The sequence below is a fragment of the Protopterus annectens genome, chromosome 1.part1 (genome assembly GCF_019279795.1).
Source record: "Protopterus annectens isolate FY-2018-M chromosome 1.part1, PAN1.0, whole genome shotgun sequence".
In the NCBI taxonomy this organism is placed as follows: Eukaryota; Metazoa; Chordata; order Ceratodontiformes; family Protopteridae; genus Protopterus; species Protopterus annectens.
Genome location: NC_056726.1, coordinates 25,207,890 through 25,226,761, shown reverse-complemented (window position 1 = coordinate 25,226,761; position 18,872 = coordinate 25,207,890). Strand labels below are relative to the sequence as shown.

The 18,872-nt window shown below is 40.8% G+C and overlaps 1 protein-coding gene across 2 annotated transcripts in view; it reads left to right on the top strand.

Moving 5' to 3' along the window:
- NPR3 (natriuretic peptide receptor 3) overlaps positions 1-18,872 on the top strand; it is a 574,731-nt gene that overhangs the window by 541,886 nt on the left and 13,973 nt on the right. The window contains exon 7 of one of the 2 annotated variants that reach the window (XM_044073444.1): positions 2,465-2,549. In XM_044073444.1, the coding sequence (XP_043929379.1) occupies positions 2,465-2,549 (85 nt within the window). Of the gene's footprint in view, positions 1-2,461; positions 2,550-18,872 lie in introns of both variants that reach the window. The other variant, XM_044073443.1, reaches the window with a different exon arrangement.

Here is an 18,872-nt window from a genome sequence, read left to right as displayed (position 1 = left end):
CCCCAGACCAGGAAAGTGCTAAATGGCTTTGTGTATGGCTAAGCATATCGAGTATGTTTGAACCAGGAGATTGTTAGGCAGCCATAGGATAGTCCACATGTGTTCAAGAAATGGAATAAGGTCATTTAATAGGTGTCTATCTACCAGATCAACAAACAGTAAAAATTCCGCAAAAGGGAAATTGGATAACCGGACTTTATAAAGCTGCTTCCTCTTACATCGGTTACAGATGACAGAAGAGCATTTTAATAACTCTGGGACAGAGAACGCTGTTCTCAGAGAGAGGAAACATGCCCCATAAATACCATTATAATGTATGTCTGGAGATGGTACAGGACCAATAACAGCAGCATGTAGTACATAGAGAGTGAATCATAAATCCAGTCAACCTATCATAAGACTTGCAGCCTACAAGAAAAATGGTATTACCACAGTGAACTGAAACTGTATCTACTGAAATCAATGCAGCGTTTGCTAACAAAAGTTACATTTTGGGGTTGCCACAGCTCAGGAGAAATGCATATTTCTCCTGAGTTATGGAGACCCCAAAATAAATGGAATTAGCATAGGCTGAAGAAAGTACATAATTTTCTATATAGAACTGAGGCCTTGCTTTTCCCCTCTTATATATTTTCCCCCATTAAAATGAAAGGAAACTTTTTATAGAACCATTTCCTGTATTTTATTGTACTGATACAGTACTTGTCACATTCATGGCCTGCATTTCTAAAATGTAAATAAAAGCAACAGACGTACTATTACTGTTTACACAAACTAAAAATACACACACACACACACATATATATGTGTGTGTGTGTGCATGTGTGTGCCTGTATTATGTGTGTATATATATATATATATATATATATATATATATATATATAAATATATATGGGTCTACTTTGTTTCGTTGAATCTCATTTCACTGAATCTCATTTCACTGAACTGAACTTAGTATATATGGCACTGTGTAGAATACTGTAAGGCAAGTAAAATGTATATGCCCTTTTCCCCACTGTAGTGCGATCCTGGAGTTGGTATATCTAGTTGGGGGGGCAACCTCCCCCACATTGGGCAGTGTGGGGGGGGGCATAGCCCCCCACTTAGTTCGAGTACATATTGTCTTCTGGAGAGAGTCATTGGTGTTCTAACTATGCATGTCTATTGTTTAAAATGCATTGTTTTAACGTTTCTGCTAAAATACAATATAAAACAAACACGGTGGGGGGCTACGCTCCCCACACCCTCAACTATATATACTAACTCCAGAATTGCACTACAATGGGGAAAAGGACATATACCTTTTACTTGTCTTATTGTAGTCTACACTGTTCAGTGAAATGAGATTCAGCGAAATGAGTTTTCAGTGATGTGGTTGGGGTGAAATAAAATTCAGTGAAATGAGATTCAATTAAACAAATTAGACCCATATATATATATATATATATATATATATATATATATATATATATATATATATATATATATATATATATACATATATATATATATATATATATATATATATATATATATATATATATATATATGTATATACACTTTTTTCATATATTTATATACATAAATATATGTAAATATACATATAGATATCTATATATTGATATCTATGTAAAATGCATGTGTGTCTGTGTGTCTTTATAAATGTACACACACATATATATATATATATATATATATATATATATATATATATATACATGCATACAACTTATTCTACTACAGAAGGTTTCTAGTTCACATTCAAAGCCACCATAAGTCAAACCCTCTATAGGACAGGAGAACATTTCAGTTTAGCTATTATGCTTGGATTATTATTGCCAATAGTGTATGGTTTTAGTAAATACCATGCATTAGAGCTGTGATGGGTTAGCATCCCATTCAGGACTAGTGCTTCTGCCCTGCACTCACTGAATGCCAGGACTGGATCCAGCTGCTCTCTGAATAAATTGGTTTACATGAACAATTAGACAACGAATAAATAAATGATTGAATGTATATATGTATGTATGAGTCTGGGGAGTCTCTGAGTCAGGAACCTATCCCTCCAGCATGTTTAGTTTATTGTGATAACAAGGTTTAGATCCCTGGAGCGTGTGGCTTTGAGGGAATGGGATTTTTTTAAGTGTAGCATGTCCAACAGCTCTGGGTTTGACATGGCCTTGTATGTTAAGCAGAGATCACCTCGGACATGCATTATAACACATTTCTGCACATTCACTCATTTCATAGTAAAGGAAATTTAGTTAAAATGTCTCGCTGTATGACTTTTTAAAATTTCTATAATGCAGAACTTTCTTTTATGAAAGCAGATTTTTGCAGCATTCCCAGGATGTGATCAAGGGTTATGTTAATCTGCACCATATGCATTGTATCCATGATGGTAGAACCTGCATAGCCAGTTGTTGTTTAGCAGACACTTATTTTGCATTCTCTTCCTAAGCAGGTGGACTGGGTGAGTCGGCCGTTACAGGAATAGTAGTAGGCGCGCTGCTAGGGGCAGCTTTGCTGACAGCGTTCTATTTCTTCAGGTGGGTATAATTATTGGAAAGATGTCAAACATTTACCAGTTAAACACTTACTGCTTTGATTATTTCAGCTATGTAGCAGTGACCTTATTAAAAATAAATGTCAAAAATGAAGTCAGTCAGTGAATATTGGGATGCCTAAAACACATTTCACTTCAAAGAAGTGACAGTAATATATAAGACATTGAAATCCTTTATAAAATAGTGTACAGCTCCTCCACTCTGACATTCTAGGGGTTCTGACCCCTTACATCTACTTATTTATATTAAAAGCAACAATACCACAGCATTTCAGAGGGGAAAAAGCATTTTCCCCTTTTCAGTGGTCTTAGAACAAAGGAACACTCAAAACGCACATGCACAGACACATATGTACGTGTGCACAAACCCACAACTAAATACACATACACACACAGAACATACACACACACAGAAGCATGGTCACGCGTGCACACACACACACACACACACACACACACCTGAAAACAAAGTTTTCACCTCTGTGAAGGTCAGACGCCATCATTTTCAATGTCTTTTCGAAAGCAGTCTGTTTTCATTGAACTGCCTTTGTCAAAATGATTTAATCTGTACTGCTTACTTACACCATTTAAATCATCTGATGTTTAATATAACTCTCTGTCAAAATATATCCATTCTTCAGAGAGATTTTTGCTATTTCCTAGACATTTTCTACTTAATTAGTACAGAATGTATATATTGTTTGATAGAGTTCTCTTAAATTGTGTAGTGCTTGCTTCTTTTGCACCATAAACATCTACTTTTCTTCAAAGAATAAAGAATGATTTTTTATGAGGAAAACCATTTACATTGCATGTTTTTCACTGGGATGCACAAAGGAGGCAACATTTTTAATCTAATAGAGTTTAACACAGTTGTATAATGTACAATATTTTCCATTACTATTACATTTCAAATAACATTTTTGGACAAGAAAGACAACATGTTCAAAAATCACCTTGAGCCAAAATAATAATTAGCTTAACTGTATGAATTAGAGTAGCTCAGACAATTCATTGTATATGAAACCTACCAAGGTTTCTTAGTTTTACAGATAATTACTAGGCATGTAGTACAGGAAATGTCTATAAAGCTTTGCCCAATTTCCCCAAAATCATTGACTGCCTGAGTCACTTGGTCGGAGTCACACAGTAGGATTACAGGAAACAGCTTGTTAAAAGATCATTGCCTCAATCTTCTGCAGCAAAACAGCTCATAGCTCTAATATTCTGTAGTGACCATCAGGCCATATACATACTGGACTTGCATCAAAGCTAGCATTAACATCCAACACAATTACATGCTTCACATTAACATGTAGTAGCAGCAAAACAATTTACATGGAGAACATTTCTGTTTACTCAGCTTCTACAAGTGTATTATAATACAGATGAGGACATATAAATAACATGTTAGTATCAATAAAACAAATGCAATGCATTCATAATATGCTGTATGATTTTCTGCATTATTGACAACATGCTCTAATACTAGATAGTCTAACCTTGGGATTCACAGACATGTCTTCCATGATTGTGCAAATTCCACAGTGGAGATGTGAGGCGTGCAATGCGGCATAAAAGAAATTAGCAGGAATCTTGCAGCCTAAGCTGCAACTGCTTAAGAAAGCAGCTCATAGAAATGACAGGTTCAAAGGTGAAAGAGTCATTACCACAATTGCAGTGAGAACTGTTTGAAACACAAAAAAAGAGCTGTGCACATGCACTACATTACAATGTATGTGCCTACACCTGTGCACAGGCACTACATTGCAATGAATGTGCCGACGCATGTGCGTGTGCACTACATTGCAATGTATGTGCCTACTCATGTGCACATACACTACACTGAAATGTATGTGCCTACTCATGTGCACATACACTACACTGAAATGCAATGAGAACATCTGGAACCTGCAGTAAGTGGTTGCCTGCAGTGTTTGTATATTGTTTTATTGTTTGTATAGGGAAAAAAATAGATGTACAGGAAAGGAGAGAGAGCAAGAAAAGGTACAAAAACTAGGGCAAAGTAAGGATGAGAGTAGGAGTGGGGAATGGGAGGAAGATTATACCTTTTATGGGAGAGTTATCCATATTATTAAGAAGGGTAAATGGGGACGGAAATTGATGATGAAACAGATTGGACAACAACAGGGAATGGAGATGATACACAAGTGAGAGGAGTACCAGAATGGGGGGTGGGGTGGGTATGCCATGTCTGTTGACACACAAGTGGGAGGAGTACCAGGAGAGGGAGTAGGGTGGGTATGCCACATATTTTAACATGCTAGGCTAGACCCAGGAAGAGTTCAATCACTACTGTGACTGCCCTCCCCACTTGATGCTGCCTGAGATGATGGTTGCAGCAGTGTCAGGCAGTGGTTCAACTCTTGAAGCTGCACGAGGACCATCTCCAGGTGGCTAATGAAGGCATCAATTCATTGGTCTACCAGTTCTTCCATCACCTCTGCCAACTGCCGCTCGAAGACAAATTGTGACCCCTGGAAGTACCACTGGAGGGAAACAATAGCACTCATCTCTGGTAAGTGACAGTCATTGGCCACCTGTGACACCCCAGGTCACCTTCCATTGCACCCAACAGGGAGGCAGGCCTGGGGTAGTTGTGATGCTAATAGGAGAAGGCCAGGGCTGATGGCAGGGTAGGGAACAGTAATGCACCACTAGCACAGCTGTGGCAGATGCTGCAGAAAATGGTAATGTAAGTGGAAAGAAGTGAAACAAAAACATTACATAAATACAAAAAGGAGGAAAATCACAGGGATAGTCAAAAATGGTAATAGTATTATTGCTGTTTCAGATGAACACTCTGACGTCTACCTACTGTTAATACCCTATAGGTGCAAAATAAGCAAATAGGGCATCTCAGATAGTTCTTCTTTGGTACATAAAGTCAAAATCTCTATTGTAGAATGTGCTGGCAGGTGTGCAGTGCCACTTTTCAATAATCAGTGTAAGGTAGGGCCTATAGTGGTAAGATGAGGATTATTGGACATAATACACTATTGGGATGTGTGGGGTAGTGGCCCTATGGACATGCTAAAAGGGATGTATTCAAAGACACATCATGTGTAGTTGCTCAGTGGTAACACCTCTGCAACCCAATATCCCTATGAGGGCAATGTGCTGCAGCACAGATATCAAAGCAATCGACTCGGCTATAGGAAGGTGCTTTGCAAAGATTATATGCTATGTGCTAGTGGAATTAACATGGCTGTACCACAAAACAGAAGGGTATGACAGGGGCATATTATGGAGAGATGCATGGGACTAAAGCATCAAGGACCCAATTCTCACTATTCAACACATACTCCAGTTCAAGACCCCTAATCCCATGTGATTCCACCCACTGCCTCTCTCAAAATGGCCCACTTATGTTCCCAAAAATTCCCACCTGCAGACCCTCCCAATGAACCCTAACACTCCCTCCACCATGGACAGCTACCATTACCCCCCCCCCACATTGACCATTGTACCAACCCTTTCAAGCAGCCCTGTATATCTAGACTGGGCCAGTGTAAACAGTGCAGGGATGTGACAACCACCTACATAGCATGCATGTACAGAAAGAGAAAAATAGCAGCAACTAACACTAAAAGCAACTGTTTAATGACTGGTAAAAACAATAAAACATTACAGCAAGAATCCCCAGATGAGTGCTTTCGGCCTGTGCCCTTCATCAGATAAAAGACCACTGTCAAAACTCTCATTTTAAATGAATGACAACCAATCAGAATTCAATACCGAACCCGCTGTTTTTTGCGAGCAGGTTTTAGTGGGACAACCTTGTTGAGTCCGGGATATCTATGTGCTGTGAGCTCCACTACCCATTTACCTTCCTCAAACTCTGTATCCTTTATTGTATCTCCTCCCCTATTGCCTTTTCTCATATTCCATATAGCCATAAATTTAAATTGATGTCCCTCATTACTAGAAATATGCCTATATAAGGCACTATGTTCAATTTGTACTCTAATGGCTGATAGATGGTTTACCCAAGTCTCTAGTCATTCCCAAGCCATCTCAGATGCCAGGTCCCTAGTCATTCCCAAGTTATCTGGGATGCAGTAGGAACTTCATCCCACTCTGCCACAGAGTTAATGGCATGTATCAACTTTTATTATGTGGTGTCAATCAATGTTCAAACTTTGATTAAGGCCAACTGTCAAGGATGTTTGTGGTTAAATACAGTATTAGACTGGCGTGACAGACCAGGCCAGATGCTTTGCTGAGGTCAATGAACACAGAACAAGTGAAAGTATATACAAAAAAATAAGCAAGTCAGTAGAATATACTATTCAAGAAATGATAAAAAAGGCAGAAGGAGGAAGAAAAACCAAAAAAGTTCCCATCTGAGCTCTGAAGCTGATATCACCCAGAGAGAGGAGTAGTATCTCAAGAGATCTTTAGCTGACTGTGGCAGTAGGAAACTGAAAGTATTCTGTTTGTGAGACTGAAGTACTGTCCTTGTCCTGCAATGTGACTGTGCTTTCGCACTCACAGAGAGGCAGTGGGAGGAGTTCTAAGCTTTGACAGACTGCCAGAGAAAGAGTCACTTGTTTCAATTAAAAATATTGTCAACATTTGGACCACTTGGCTATCTGTACCATCAACATCAAATGTCACCCCTGTGTTTGTCAACCAAATGTACATTTGACAAAACATAGGGGACCAGTATGTAGATATATATATATATATATATATATATATATATATATATATATATGAGTCTGTGAAAGACGTTTGAAGCCTGTCATAGTACTAAAAGAGTATAACTCACAAAAATTCAAATACACTTAAAATGAAGTCATGCATCCCCTGCTAATTATAAACTCTGCAATGGAAAAGGGGTATATTCCCGATCAAATAAAGATACGCAAGAGTGCTCTGTTGACTTGTAACTGAAATAATACAGCCCACAATCACTTCAAGTTGGTAATGGATATCAAAATGTCAGATAACCTGTAACTCCTGCTTCACATTTGGATGTGGTATTTCAGCTTCAAACACTTAGTGAAAAGCCGTGTCTTTAAGACTGAAATACCACATTTAAAGTTGAAGCAGAAGGAACACATGAGGAACACGTGGGGGATATAAGGTCCAAAATATTATTAGCCTAAGCCTATGTATTGACTTGTGCTCTTAGACATGAAAGCAAAGGGTAGGGAGCAGCAAAGAACTTTTACTGGGACAGAAAAGTGGTTCATTGATTACAAACAGTAGTAGTTTTTTTCTAACTTTGAGAAAAAGCACATATGGCATGGTATCATAACACTTGGTAGTACAAAGGATTAAAGTAATAACCTTAGCATTACATCTTTGCAGATGCCCTACCTTCTTCCAACTGATTTTTCCATGAATACATTCTCATTAAGAGTCTAGCTAATGCCAGCCTTACCTTTGATACATTTATCAGTATCGGTCCCACATTTTAAAATCTAACATTAACTCATGCCATCTTCAGGTACAAGCAGTGGTTAGGCAGGAAGTCCTCAAATGGTATTGGCATTAATAATGTTTTTCAAACTGTAATTGTAAACTTTTTTCCAGTCACAGAGCAGTGTTGCTAATAAAGGCTTTTCCTCTAACAGATACCTGGATATACCAGGTGAGCTACTGTGGGGGGCTGTCTGTTGCTTGTGTATATGTCATAAAACTGCTGCATATTATGGTGTAACACATGACTGCTCTACTTATTTTATTTATTCATTTATTTTGTTTAATAATTGAGTGTGTTGCAATAATGATTCAGTACCTAATTCTAGTATTTCAAGATGTCGGAGTGGTGGCAAGGCTCAAAAGACAAACCCACCTCCATAGGTATCACAAGGGATAAGAAACTAAGAGTAATGCTACTCAACGCCAGAAGTCTAAACCTCAAGATGCATGCACTCGAAACTCTCCTTAGCATGGAGAACATCGATATCTGTGCAGTAACAGAAACCTGGTTCAAGGCTCCCGAGAGCATCCCAGCACTACCAGGTTATACCTCATACCATGCTTTTCAGCCCCAAAACTTGGACCGAACCACAAGAGGAGGGGGAGTATCAATATTCGTCAAAGATACCCACACCTCCAGGTTGGTGGCACAGCACGAAGCATCAGAGACTATCCATGTGCAACTAACTGTGGGTAAAACTGCCTTCCAGTTTATAGCCTGCTACAGACCACCCTCCCAAACACAGGAACCCCACTTGGCCTTCCTGAGAATACTGGAAAATATGAAGGTCTCTCCAAACACCATTATATTGGGCGACTTCAACTACCCAAACATAGACTGGGAGCATTACTCTAGCTCCAACACCCTAGCCCAAAGGTTCCTAGAATTTATAAACTCAAATGCTATGGAACAACTTGTTACCACTCCCACAAGAGGGAAAACATACTGGACCTGATCATCACCAACATGGGGACACTATGCTCCAGACCAGAAGTGTATCCCTCACTGGTAAGATCAGACCATAAACTAATCTCACTGGATATTCACATCCCGACCCCACTCCCTGCCCAGAAAACCACAGTGAAAAACTTCTCTAAAGCAAATTTCACACGCCTCAAAACCGAGGCGAAATCCTTCAAAGCCCCCGGGCCTGTGGAAAATACGGCCCAGACCACAGAATCCTATATAAACGCATTCTATGAACACCTTCAGGAATGCATGGATCATGCAATCCCAAATAAAACCAAGACCCAATCCTCTAAAGGCAGACGTCCTGTCTGGTGGACCCCAGCCATAAACAAACTATACAATAGAAGGAGGAAGCTACTACATGATAGAGCAAAATCCCAAAAAGGGAAGGCATCTCTGATCAGTATTAGCAAAAAACTACGGGCACTCATAAAATCGTCTTAGGCCAGCTTTGAGAGAAAAATTGCACAGGACACTAAGGATAATCACAAGGCTTTCTTTAGTTATGTTAGGAACCTGGGTGGGAATTCCCAGATATGCTCAGAATTAGTCCAAAATGACAAAAAATACACCGAGCCCACAGACATTGCCAACATCCTAGCTGACAGGTTCAGTGCAAACTTCTCCCCCCTCTCCCCACCAAAAGGACAAATATCTATACCAACAGAGTGCTGCCCCCCTGACATCTCAGATGCTCAGGTAAGAGCTGCCCTCTCCAAAGCAAAAGACACAGCATCAATGGGACCAGATGGTGTCCTGGGCTGCATCCTACATGAACTCCAAGAAGAGCTAAACCCAAACATAAAACTACTGTTCAATCTTAGCCTTACTACAGGATATGTACCCAAAGAGTGGCGTACAGCAACAGTGGTCCCTCTCCACAAAGGTGGTGCCTCAACGGATCCTGGAAACTATCGCCCCATAAGCCTGACTAGCTTGGTCTGCAAAGCTATGGAAAGGATCATCATGGACCTCATAAATAAAGATATTGGGGACCTACAGACACTGGATCCTACCCAGTTTGGCTTTGTTAAGGGCAGATCCTGCCTCTTAAACCTGGTCGATTTCTTTGAAACAGTCACCAAGGCCATTGACGAGGGGAAGGTGGTCCACACAGCCTACCTGGACCTCGCAAAAGCCTTCGATACAATACCCCACTCGGGCATTATAGATAAGCTCACCAGCTTAAATATAAACCCCTATGTCACTAGATGGGTTGCAAACTGGCTCAAGGACAGAACCCACATGGTTAGAATTGCTGGAGCCATGTCAGACTCCAAACCAGTTACAAGTGGCGTCCCACAAGGCTCAGTCCTGGGACCTCACTTGTTCGGTATATATTTCTCGGCGGTACAGGCCAACACGGAAGGACTGTGGCTGACCAAGTTCGCAGATGACTGCAAACTGGGTGCCATAATCAACTCTCCAGCCGACACAAGCATCCTCCAAAAGGGCCTCATAGAAACAGACAGCTGGTGCCAGAGCCATGGCCTCAAGCTAAACGCCAAAAAGTGTATAGTCATCCCTTTGGCAAAAACAAAGTGCCCACAAATTACCACATAGGTGGTAATCCATTAAGTACAGAAGAAGTCATTAGGGACCTGGGGACCCAAGTTGATAGCAATCTCTCATTTGACAACCACGTGGCCAAAGTGGTTAGAAAAACATTTTATATAGCCCACCTAATCATGAAGGGATTCACATCTAGATCAGGGGAGGTCATCGTACCTCTTCACTCATCCCTCATCAGGCCCATAATTGAGTACAATGCCCCTTTTGGGATGTACCTTACCAGACACCTGCAGCAACTGGAAAGACCCCAAAAGTACCTCACCAAGAGGATCAAAGGGCTCAAACAGATGCCATATGCTGCCCGGTTAAAGAAACTCCAGCTCTACTCAGTGGCATACCGCCTGCTCAGAGGCGATCTGTGCCTGATGTATAAAGCCATGTCCAACCCGAATTAATGGACATGCTGCACCTCAGAAAATCCAAATCCCATCGAGCCACGCTCGAGAGACTTGAACCTCAGCACTGAAATAAATAGGACATGCTGGAGGGACAGATTCATAACCCAGAGGCTCCCTTCACTCTGGAATAAAATCCCAGTCCAGGTTAGGCAGAGTCCCACATTGACTCTCTTCAAGAGGAATCTTGATGAGTGGATGGGAGATCGTAGGTTTACCCCGGCTATCACTTCTGTGTCACTGTTAGACAGAGGCACAGTATACTAACCTCAAAAAAAGGCATAGCAAAATTAATTTAAAATGGGTGGCGAAAGCCAAACACACTCTGGCTAGGCTTATAAATGCCGTAGGGCAGATAGCCTAGTATGAACCTATGAACCTATGAACCTAAAATGGTTTGATTCTAAAATGGAACCACTCTAATGAACATAACTCTCAACTGTCCACATTTTTGCATCATATTTTTGGTTTGTTCCACATAAACTTTGTGGTTTTCTAGCAAATACTTGACGATTAACGTCATTAAATAATGGCATATATTTGAGTGTTGGACCTCATATTCTTCAGAAAATGCAGGTTAATGCATCAATTATTATTCTAGCAACTTTCTAAGTTTAAAAGCTTGCACCCACCATCTCTCTTTTTCTCTCTCTCTCTCTCTCTTACACACACACACACACACACACACACACACACACACACACACACACACACACACACACACACACACACACATATGCATGCACATGCACACACACAAGGACATAGCTGTTCAGGGCTTGCACAATTGCCCCTTCCAGCCAGTTTCAAAAGTCATTGTTTTTCCTATCTTTCTGGATACAATTATCTATTTTCTGCTTTGTGGATGTGCAGCCTGTAAAAAATAATTTTCATTGCAGACAGTGTATAACACTGCCACTAGGCTTGCAAGATTGCCTCTTCCACCCAGTCTAGAAAGTCATCTGTTTCCCAGTCTTTCTGCATAAATTACTTCTCTTCTGCTAGTTGAATTTGCAGCAAAAAATAATTTTCAGTGCAGATAGTTTATAAGACTGCCACTAAGTAAGCTACTAAAACCATCTGTACCACTGAACTTGCAGCCAGTGCTACTGCTAATGAAAAAGGACACTTCATATGTTAATGTACTTCTATTATTAAAACCATTATATTTTAATACATATGGCTTTCTTGCCCATGAGCAGCTTGTCCTGGCTTTAATGTATAACTTTCTTTCTTTCACATTAGCAACTTTTTAAAACTTTCTCTGCTCCACTGTCCTGTTGAGTTAGTCACATTATATTAGCAAACCCATTCCCACTGCTGTTTAAACCTTCCACTACCTCCATTGTCATTGATTGTTTTTCTTAGGCTAATAGCTCCATCTGTGAGGAGTTTAGTCCACTCCATTCACCCTTGCTATGCTCGGGCTCACTACGCTCCCCTACCCTACCCCCAATTTCCACACACCTCCTCCTTATCTAAATTTATATTCAACATATCCCTTCCCCTTCCTCATTCCTATGATTTCCTTTTCCTACTTAGCCACACCAATCCCTGCTACTACCTCATTATTCAATAGCATTCACACAAATCCTTTACAATTGCATGCCATCTGCCTACCACACCCATTCTTCTCTACTTCCTCACTTATTTATTCTTCGCTGTTGTTCTAACTTTTCAGTCTGTATTTCTTCTCATTTCCCCCTTGTACAATATTCACTTCTTCCTCCTCAGCAAGTCCTTATTTAATTTCATTAACATTTCTATTCAAGACTCCCATGTCCCTGCCCTGTGGAAAAAACTCTTCATTATTCCTCTCCATAAATGAGGTAATTCCTCTGAAGTCTCTAACTTTAGGCCAGTTGCCATGCTGTCCCCTCTTCCTAAGATCCTGGAAATGTGTATTCATAAACAACTCCTTCAGTGATCTCCTAACACCAACATGGCATGGTTTCCAACCAGGTCATAGCACTACAGCTGTCCTCGACTTTCCTGGCAACATTAATAAGGCTAGAGACCAAAGGAAATTTATCTTTTTTTCTAGATCTCTCAAAAGCCTTTGACACAGTATCACGAGAAACTTCTGACTCAAATGTCCACTCTGGGCCTTTCCAAAACAACTCTTCTGTAGGTTCTCTAACTACATATCTGAAAGAGGTCTATGTCAGACTATTGAATAGCCACGTTGTCGAATATCATCTCATTAGTAATCAGGCTGTCAACCCCCCACACCCCCACTAATTATATATACCACTTCTGAGATCACACTACACTAGGGAAAAGGGTAAATGTTCTGATCCCCACCATGATGCCATCTCAGTCAGAATGATTTGAAGGCCTGCATTGTCAATGAGATGATGTGTTCAACAATGTGGCCATTTGACAGTCTGACGTAGACCCATCTGAAAGATATCAGTCTGTCCAATGGCTCACTCCTTTTCACATAGTTAAAATGGGTGTTCCGTAAAGATCTATTCTTGATACACTGCTCTTTAATATTTTCATCAGTAAGCAGAACTGTCATTCTAGTTGTCTGGCCCTTATGTTAATTTGGCCATATATCTTGTTCCTTCTCTCCTTTCACTGGCTGGTGTGAGTAAGCACAAGATTGTCATTTTGTGAAATCACTCCTCTTCAGCTATTTAAATTTATTGGCCATCCTGCTGTATTCCATAGTACCAGAAATGGAAAGTGCCCACTGCCTTTCAGTCTGTCTTGCTCTTTTAAAAATAGTGGCTCTCCACTAAAACTTGTTTTTAGACAGTTAAAATATTTTAAGTTATCCACTTTCATATCTAACTGCTTAGTGCACACTTCAGTGTTTAGGATAAACCGTTTTTTCTCATCTTACCTTTAAGCATCTATTGCAGGACCACCAGTTATTGCAGAGCCCACTTTCTGCCTCTCAGTAGTCATCTTAGGATTGGTGCTTCTGTTTTCTCCTGGTGAGCGAAGTAGAACAGGGACATTATTTCCTGGAGACTGCTGATTACCAAAAAGCCTGATAATGGCTTCATAGGCGACAGCTTGGAATCTGTGCTTATGTTCTGATCCTGGTGAGAGAAGGAACAGAGTGGATTGATTCCTGACTGTTTCTGGTTGGAGAGTGAGTGACTGTGCTTAATGTACCTGATTTGTCTGGTTGCTATTTAAGGCATCTACCAGAAAAAGACTACAAGCCTGCAGACCCTTGCATCATCCGGGACAAGACTGTGGATCACCAAACAGACTGTGGCCTGCTTCTCTTCTTGGGATTGGTGCCAACATTTTGCTTCTTGTGAAAGAAGAAGCAAAGGAGCATTGTATCCCAACAGATTGAAGCTGTGGTGAGACCAGCATTAGTAGTAGCCATTCATGTAACTCCCTTCTTTTCAACATTCCTAACAAGCTAATTTTTTGTTTTTAGTAAGTACTGCTTGATTTGTTTCTAACTTCAGAATATCTGCCTAAAAGCTTCATTCTTAAATTTTCAGGGTCTATGTATTAGTTTCCCCTCAAGTGTTTGGCAGTGATCTGTACAGACTCAGATATCTTGAGTGACAATTTCCCTTAAAAGCACAATTGAAATTTCTCCAATACCTAGTTGCACACAGGTCTAGTTTGCAGTGACCAGCACTGTCCACATAGTTGCAAACTGGATACTCCTGACAGTGATTGATATTCTCACCCCAACTGTCTAATCAATAAAAAAGGGTCTGTTGCCATGGATATGAACTTTCCTACTGTCTCCGTTACTGGCTTGTTTGATATGGGCATCCTGAGGCAATGTAGAAATGGCCTCATGTTTACTGACAACCAGTTAATTCTCAAACAAACTGATATGGTATGTGAGAGATGTATTTACACAATGTCACTGGAGGCAAAGCTCTCATGTAAAAGTAATCCTAATGTCAATAAAGTTGTCAGTAGTACACATGCTGCACCCATCACATACAATTTAAAGCATATAGATCCACATATGCTGAGGCACTTACAAGTAACCTTCCAAAACCACAACAACCTCCTAGATGAAATGCACATAACAAATGCCCTCAGCAGCTCCAAATGCACTCTTTCAAAACAACACCCACATAAACACATAGAGCTACATCCCATGGAGTCTCTACCTCTAAGCCCATAAGGCAAGTGACCACACAATCCAACATTCTAGTCATTGGAGACTCCATCGTGAGACACACTGATGTCACTCTCACCAGGCTGAGTAAGGAGAATGTTATGGTCAATTGCTTATCAGGGGCTAAGATCCACCACATTACACATGCACTGATGTCATTGGACCACAATTACCAATATGACTCAGGCATAGTCCATGTGGGAGTAAATGACCTGAGACATACCTCCCTAGACTATATGAAGAAAGACATCATGGAGCTCTCAGAATATGTGTCTCAGCTTGTGTGAGCCTTGCATTGAGCAGCATTTTACCTTCATCCAAGGATGATGCCGCAATATGAACAAAAGATGTTTGACTTTAATAATTGGCTTAGTTTCTGGTGTCATTCTAAGGAGGTGCAATATTTGTCATCATGTAAGCAGATGGTCAAAAGAGCACACTGCTTTGTCAGGGATGATCTGCACTTCTCCCCTCTAGGCTTTTGAATATTAGCTAAAACATTGTCTACACCCATAGTGCCTTATTTAGGCAAAATGCCAAACTGAAAGTACTTCTGATATAACAAATCAAAACCAAGAAAATCTAAAGGTATTATAGGTTCATAGGTTCATAGGTAGGTACTAGGCTATCTGCCTGAGGGCATTTATAAGCCTAGCCAGAGTGTGTCGGCTTTCGCTGCCCCATTGATTAATTAACTGATCCTCTGTCAAGCAGAGCCAATGAAGTGATCCCAGGGGTGTATTTTCTGTTACCCATCCACTCGTCAAAGTTTCTCTTGAAGAGTGTTAGTGAGGGGCTCTGTCTGATGTAATTTGGAATTTTGTTCCAAAGCATGGGGAGTAAATGTGATAGGAATCTATCCCTCCAGCATGTTTTATTTATTATTGTGGTGAGGTTTAGCTCACTAGAGCACATGGCTCACAGTGACTTGGATTTCTTTAGGTGGAGCATGTCCATCATTTCTGAGTTTGACATGGCTTTGTAAGTCAGGCAGAGATCACCTCTGAGTAAGCGATATGCCACTGAGTACAGCCGGAGTTTTTTCAGTCGGGCTGCATAGGACATATGTTTGAGACAAGTAATACTCCTGGTGAGGTACTTTTGTGGTCCTTCCAGCTGTTGGAAGTGTCTTGTGAGGTACATCCCAAATGGGGCATTGTACTCTATGATGGATCTAATGAGTGATGAGTACAGGGGCACTATAACCTCTTTATTTCTAGATGTGAACCCTTTTGTAATTAGATGGGCCACATAGAAGGATTTCCTAACTAATTTGGCAATATGATTGTCAAAGGAGAGATTACTATCTATCTGGGTCCCCAGATCTCTTATTACCTCTTCTGTATTAAGGGGGCTGCCACCTATGTGGTAATTTGTGGGTGTTTTGTTTTTCCCAAACGGGATGACTATGCATTTTTTGGCATTTAGCTTGAGGCCATGACATTGACACCGGATGTCCAACTCAGTAAGGCCCTTCTGGAGGATGTCCGTGTCAGCCGGAGAATCAATTATGGCTCCCAGTTTGCAGTCATCAACGAACCTGGTTAGCCATAATCCTCCTGTGTTTGCCTGTACTTCTGAGAAGTATATGCCGAACAGTAGGAGTCCCAGGACTGAGCCTTGTGGGACACTACTTGTGACTGGTTTAGAGTCGGAGATGGAGTCCGCTATTCTTACCATGTGAGTTCTGTAAGCCATTACTGCTCAATGTTAAGAGTCTAAACAAAAAAATCCACTCCCTAGAAGCTCTCTTTACCCTAGAGAATGCTGATGTCTGTGTGGTGACTGAGACATAGTTTAAAGCCACAGAGAGCACACCAGCAATGCAAGGTTATAATGCCTTCCACACATCTAGGCCAGCTATTTCACAGGCAGGGACTAAAGGTGGAGGTGTGTCTATTTACATCAAAAATAAATATACTTCAAGGCTCGTCAAACTGGACAATGCACTTGAGCTGCTCCATGTTCAAATCACCATAAGTAAAATCCAATACCACATCCTTGCAAGCTGTAGGTCCCCCTCTATGACCCATGAAATCCATACCATTTATTTAAACTTATTAGAAACACTAACCATCCAACCTAACACCATATTCATGGGTGACTTTAATTACCCCACTTTTAACTGGGAATCCTAAATGACACCAAATGTACATGCACAGAGATTCCTGGATTTTGTAAACACAGACTTTCTGGACCAGATAGTGACTACACCAACCAGGGGTGCAACCATACTGGACCTGGTTCTCATGAATATGGGAGACTGCTGCACATACCCTACTGTAATGCCTTCCCTGGTAAGGTCAGACCACAAAATGGTCGCCTTTGAAGTAAAATTAAACCTGGACCCCCAGCTAAACCTGGAATATTCAGGAACTTTTTGAAGGGTAACTTCTTGCTATTAAGTGAGAATCTGGCAAAATTTAAATCCCTCATAAACCCTGAGAACAGTTCTGCCTATGCAGAACTGTTCACAGAAACCCTGTACAAGCATGGTAATAGCTGCATGAAGGTAGCTGTACCCATCAGGAAGAAGTACAGAACTAACTCAAAAACAAGGCACCCTGGTGGAATCACAAAATCAATTGTCTGTATAACAGGAGGAAGAAAATCATGGCAAACATTAGGAGGTGCAGCACCCAGCAGGATAAAAGCACTCTCATCAAACTAAATAATCAACTCAGAGGACAAATAAACTCTACCAAAGCCAAATTTGAGGTAAGTTTGGCCTCCCAGGCCAAGGAAAACCACAAAGCATTCTTTAGCTATGTCTGCAACCTCAAGGGCAATACACAATTGTGTGCAGAGCTCATTGTAAATTGAGCCACCTATACTGAGCCAGAAGATATAGCAGACCTCCTGGCTGATAAATTCAGCTCCAACTTTACTCCTCTCTCCCCCTCAACCTTTTCTCAGAAATTTCATCAAATATAACTCCCCCTACTACCACTAGGGAACAGTTCCTTAATTCCCTTTCTAAGACCAAGAACACTGCATGGGCCCAGACAATATCACAGGATGCCTTGTAAATAGCATAAAACATGACCTATCAGGACCTCTGGAATTGCTATTTAACTGTAGCCTCTAAACAGTCTTCATGCCTCATGAATGGAGAAAGGAAACAGTCATCCCTCTGCACAAATGTGGGCCATCTACAGACCCTGGAAACTACATACCCATAAGTCTCACTAGTCTTATATGTAAAGCCATGGAAAAAATTATCATGGAGATGATCAGTAGAGATATAGTAAACTTCCAGACACTGGACCCAACCTAGTTTGGATTCATCAAGGGCAGATCATGCCTACTCAACCTGGTGGACTTCTTTGAGAAGGTCACCAAAGCAATGGATGAAGGCAAAATGGTTCACACTACCTACCTTGACCTGTGCAAGGCATTTGACACAATACCCCACTTGGGCATTGTTGACAAACTCAAGGGGTTAGGTACAAACCTGTATATCACCTGGTGGATAGCCAGCTGGCTCACAGACAGGACCCAAGAAGTTAGAATTGGGGAGTCCACCTCTACAAAGAGGCCAGTCACAAGTGGAGTCCCTCAGGTATCAGTCCTTCGACCTCTCCTTTTTGGCATTTAATTTGCAGAAGTCAAGGCCAATGTCAGTGGTCTCTGGATGACTAAATTTGCAGATGATTGCAAATTAGGAGCTGTCATTGAATATCACACTGACACAAATGTTCTACAGGAGGGGGTGAGAAAGACAAACAACTGGTGTCAGAGGCATGGACTAAAACTAAATGCCAAGAAATGCATAACAATATCTTTTGGGAAGTCATCCAT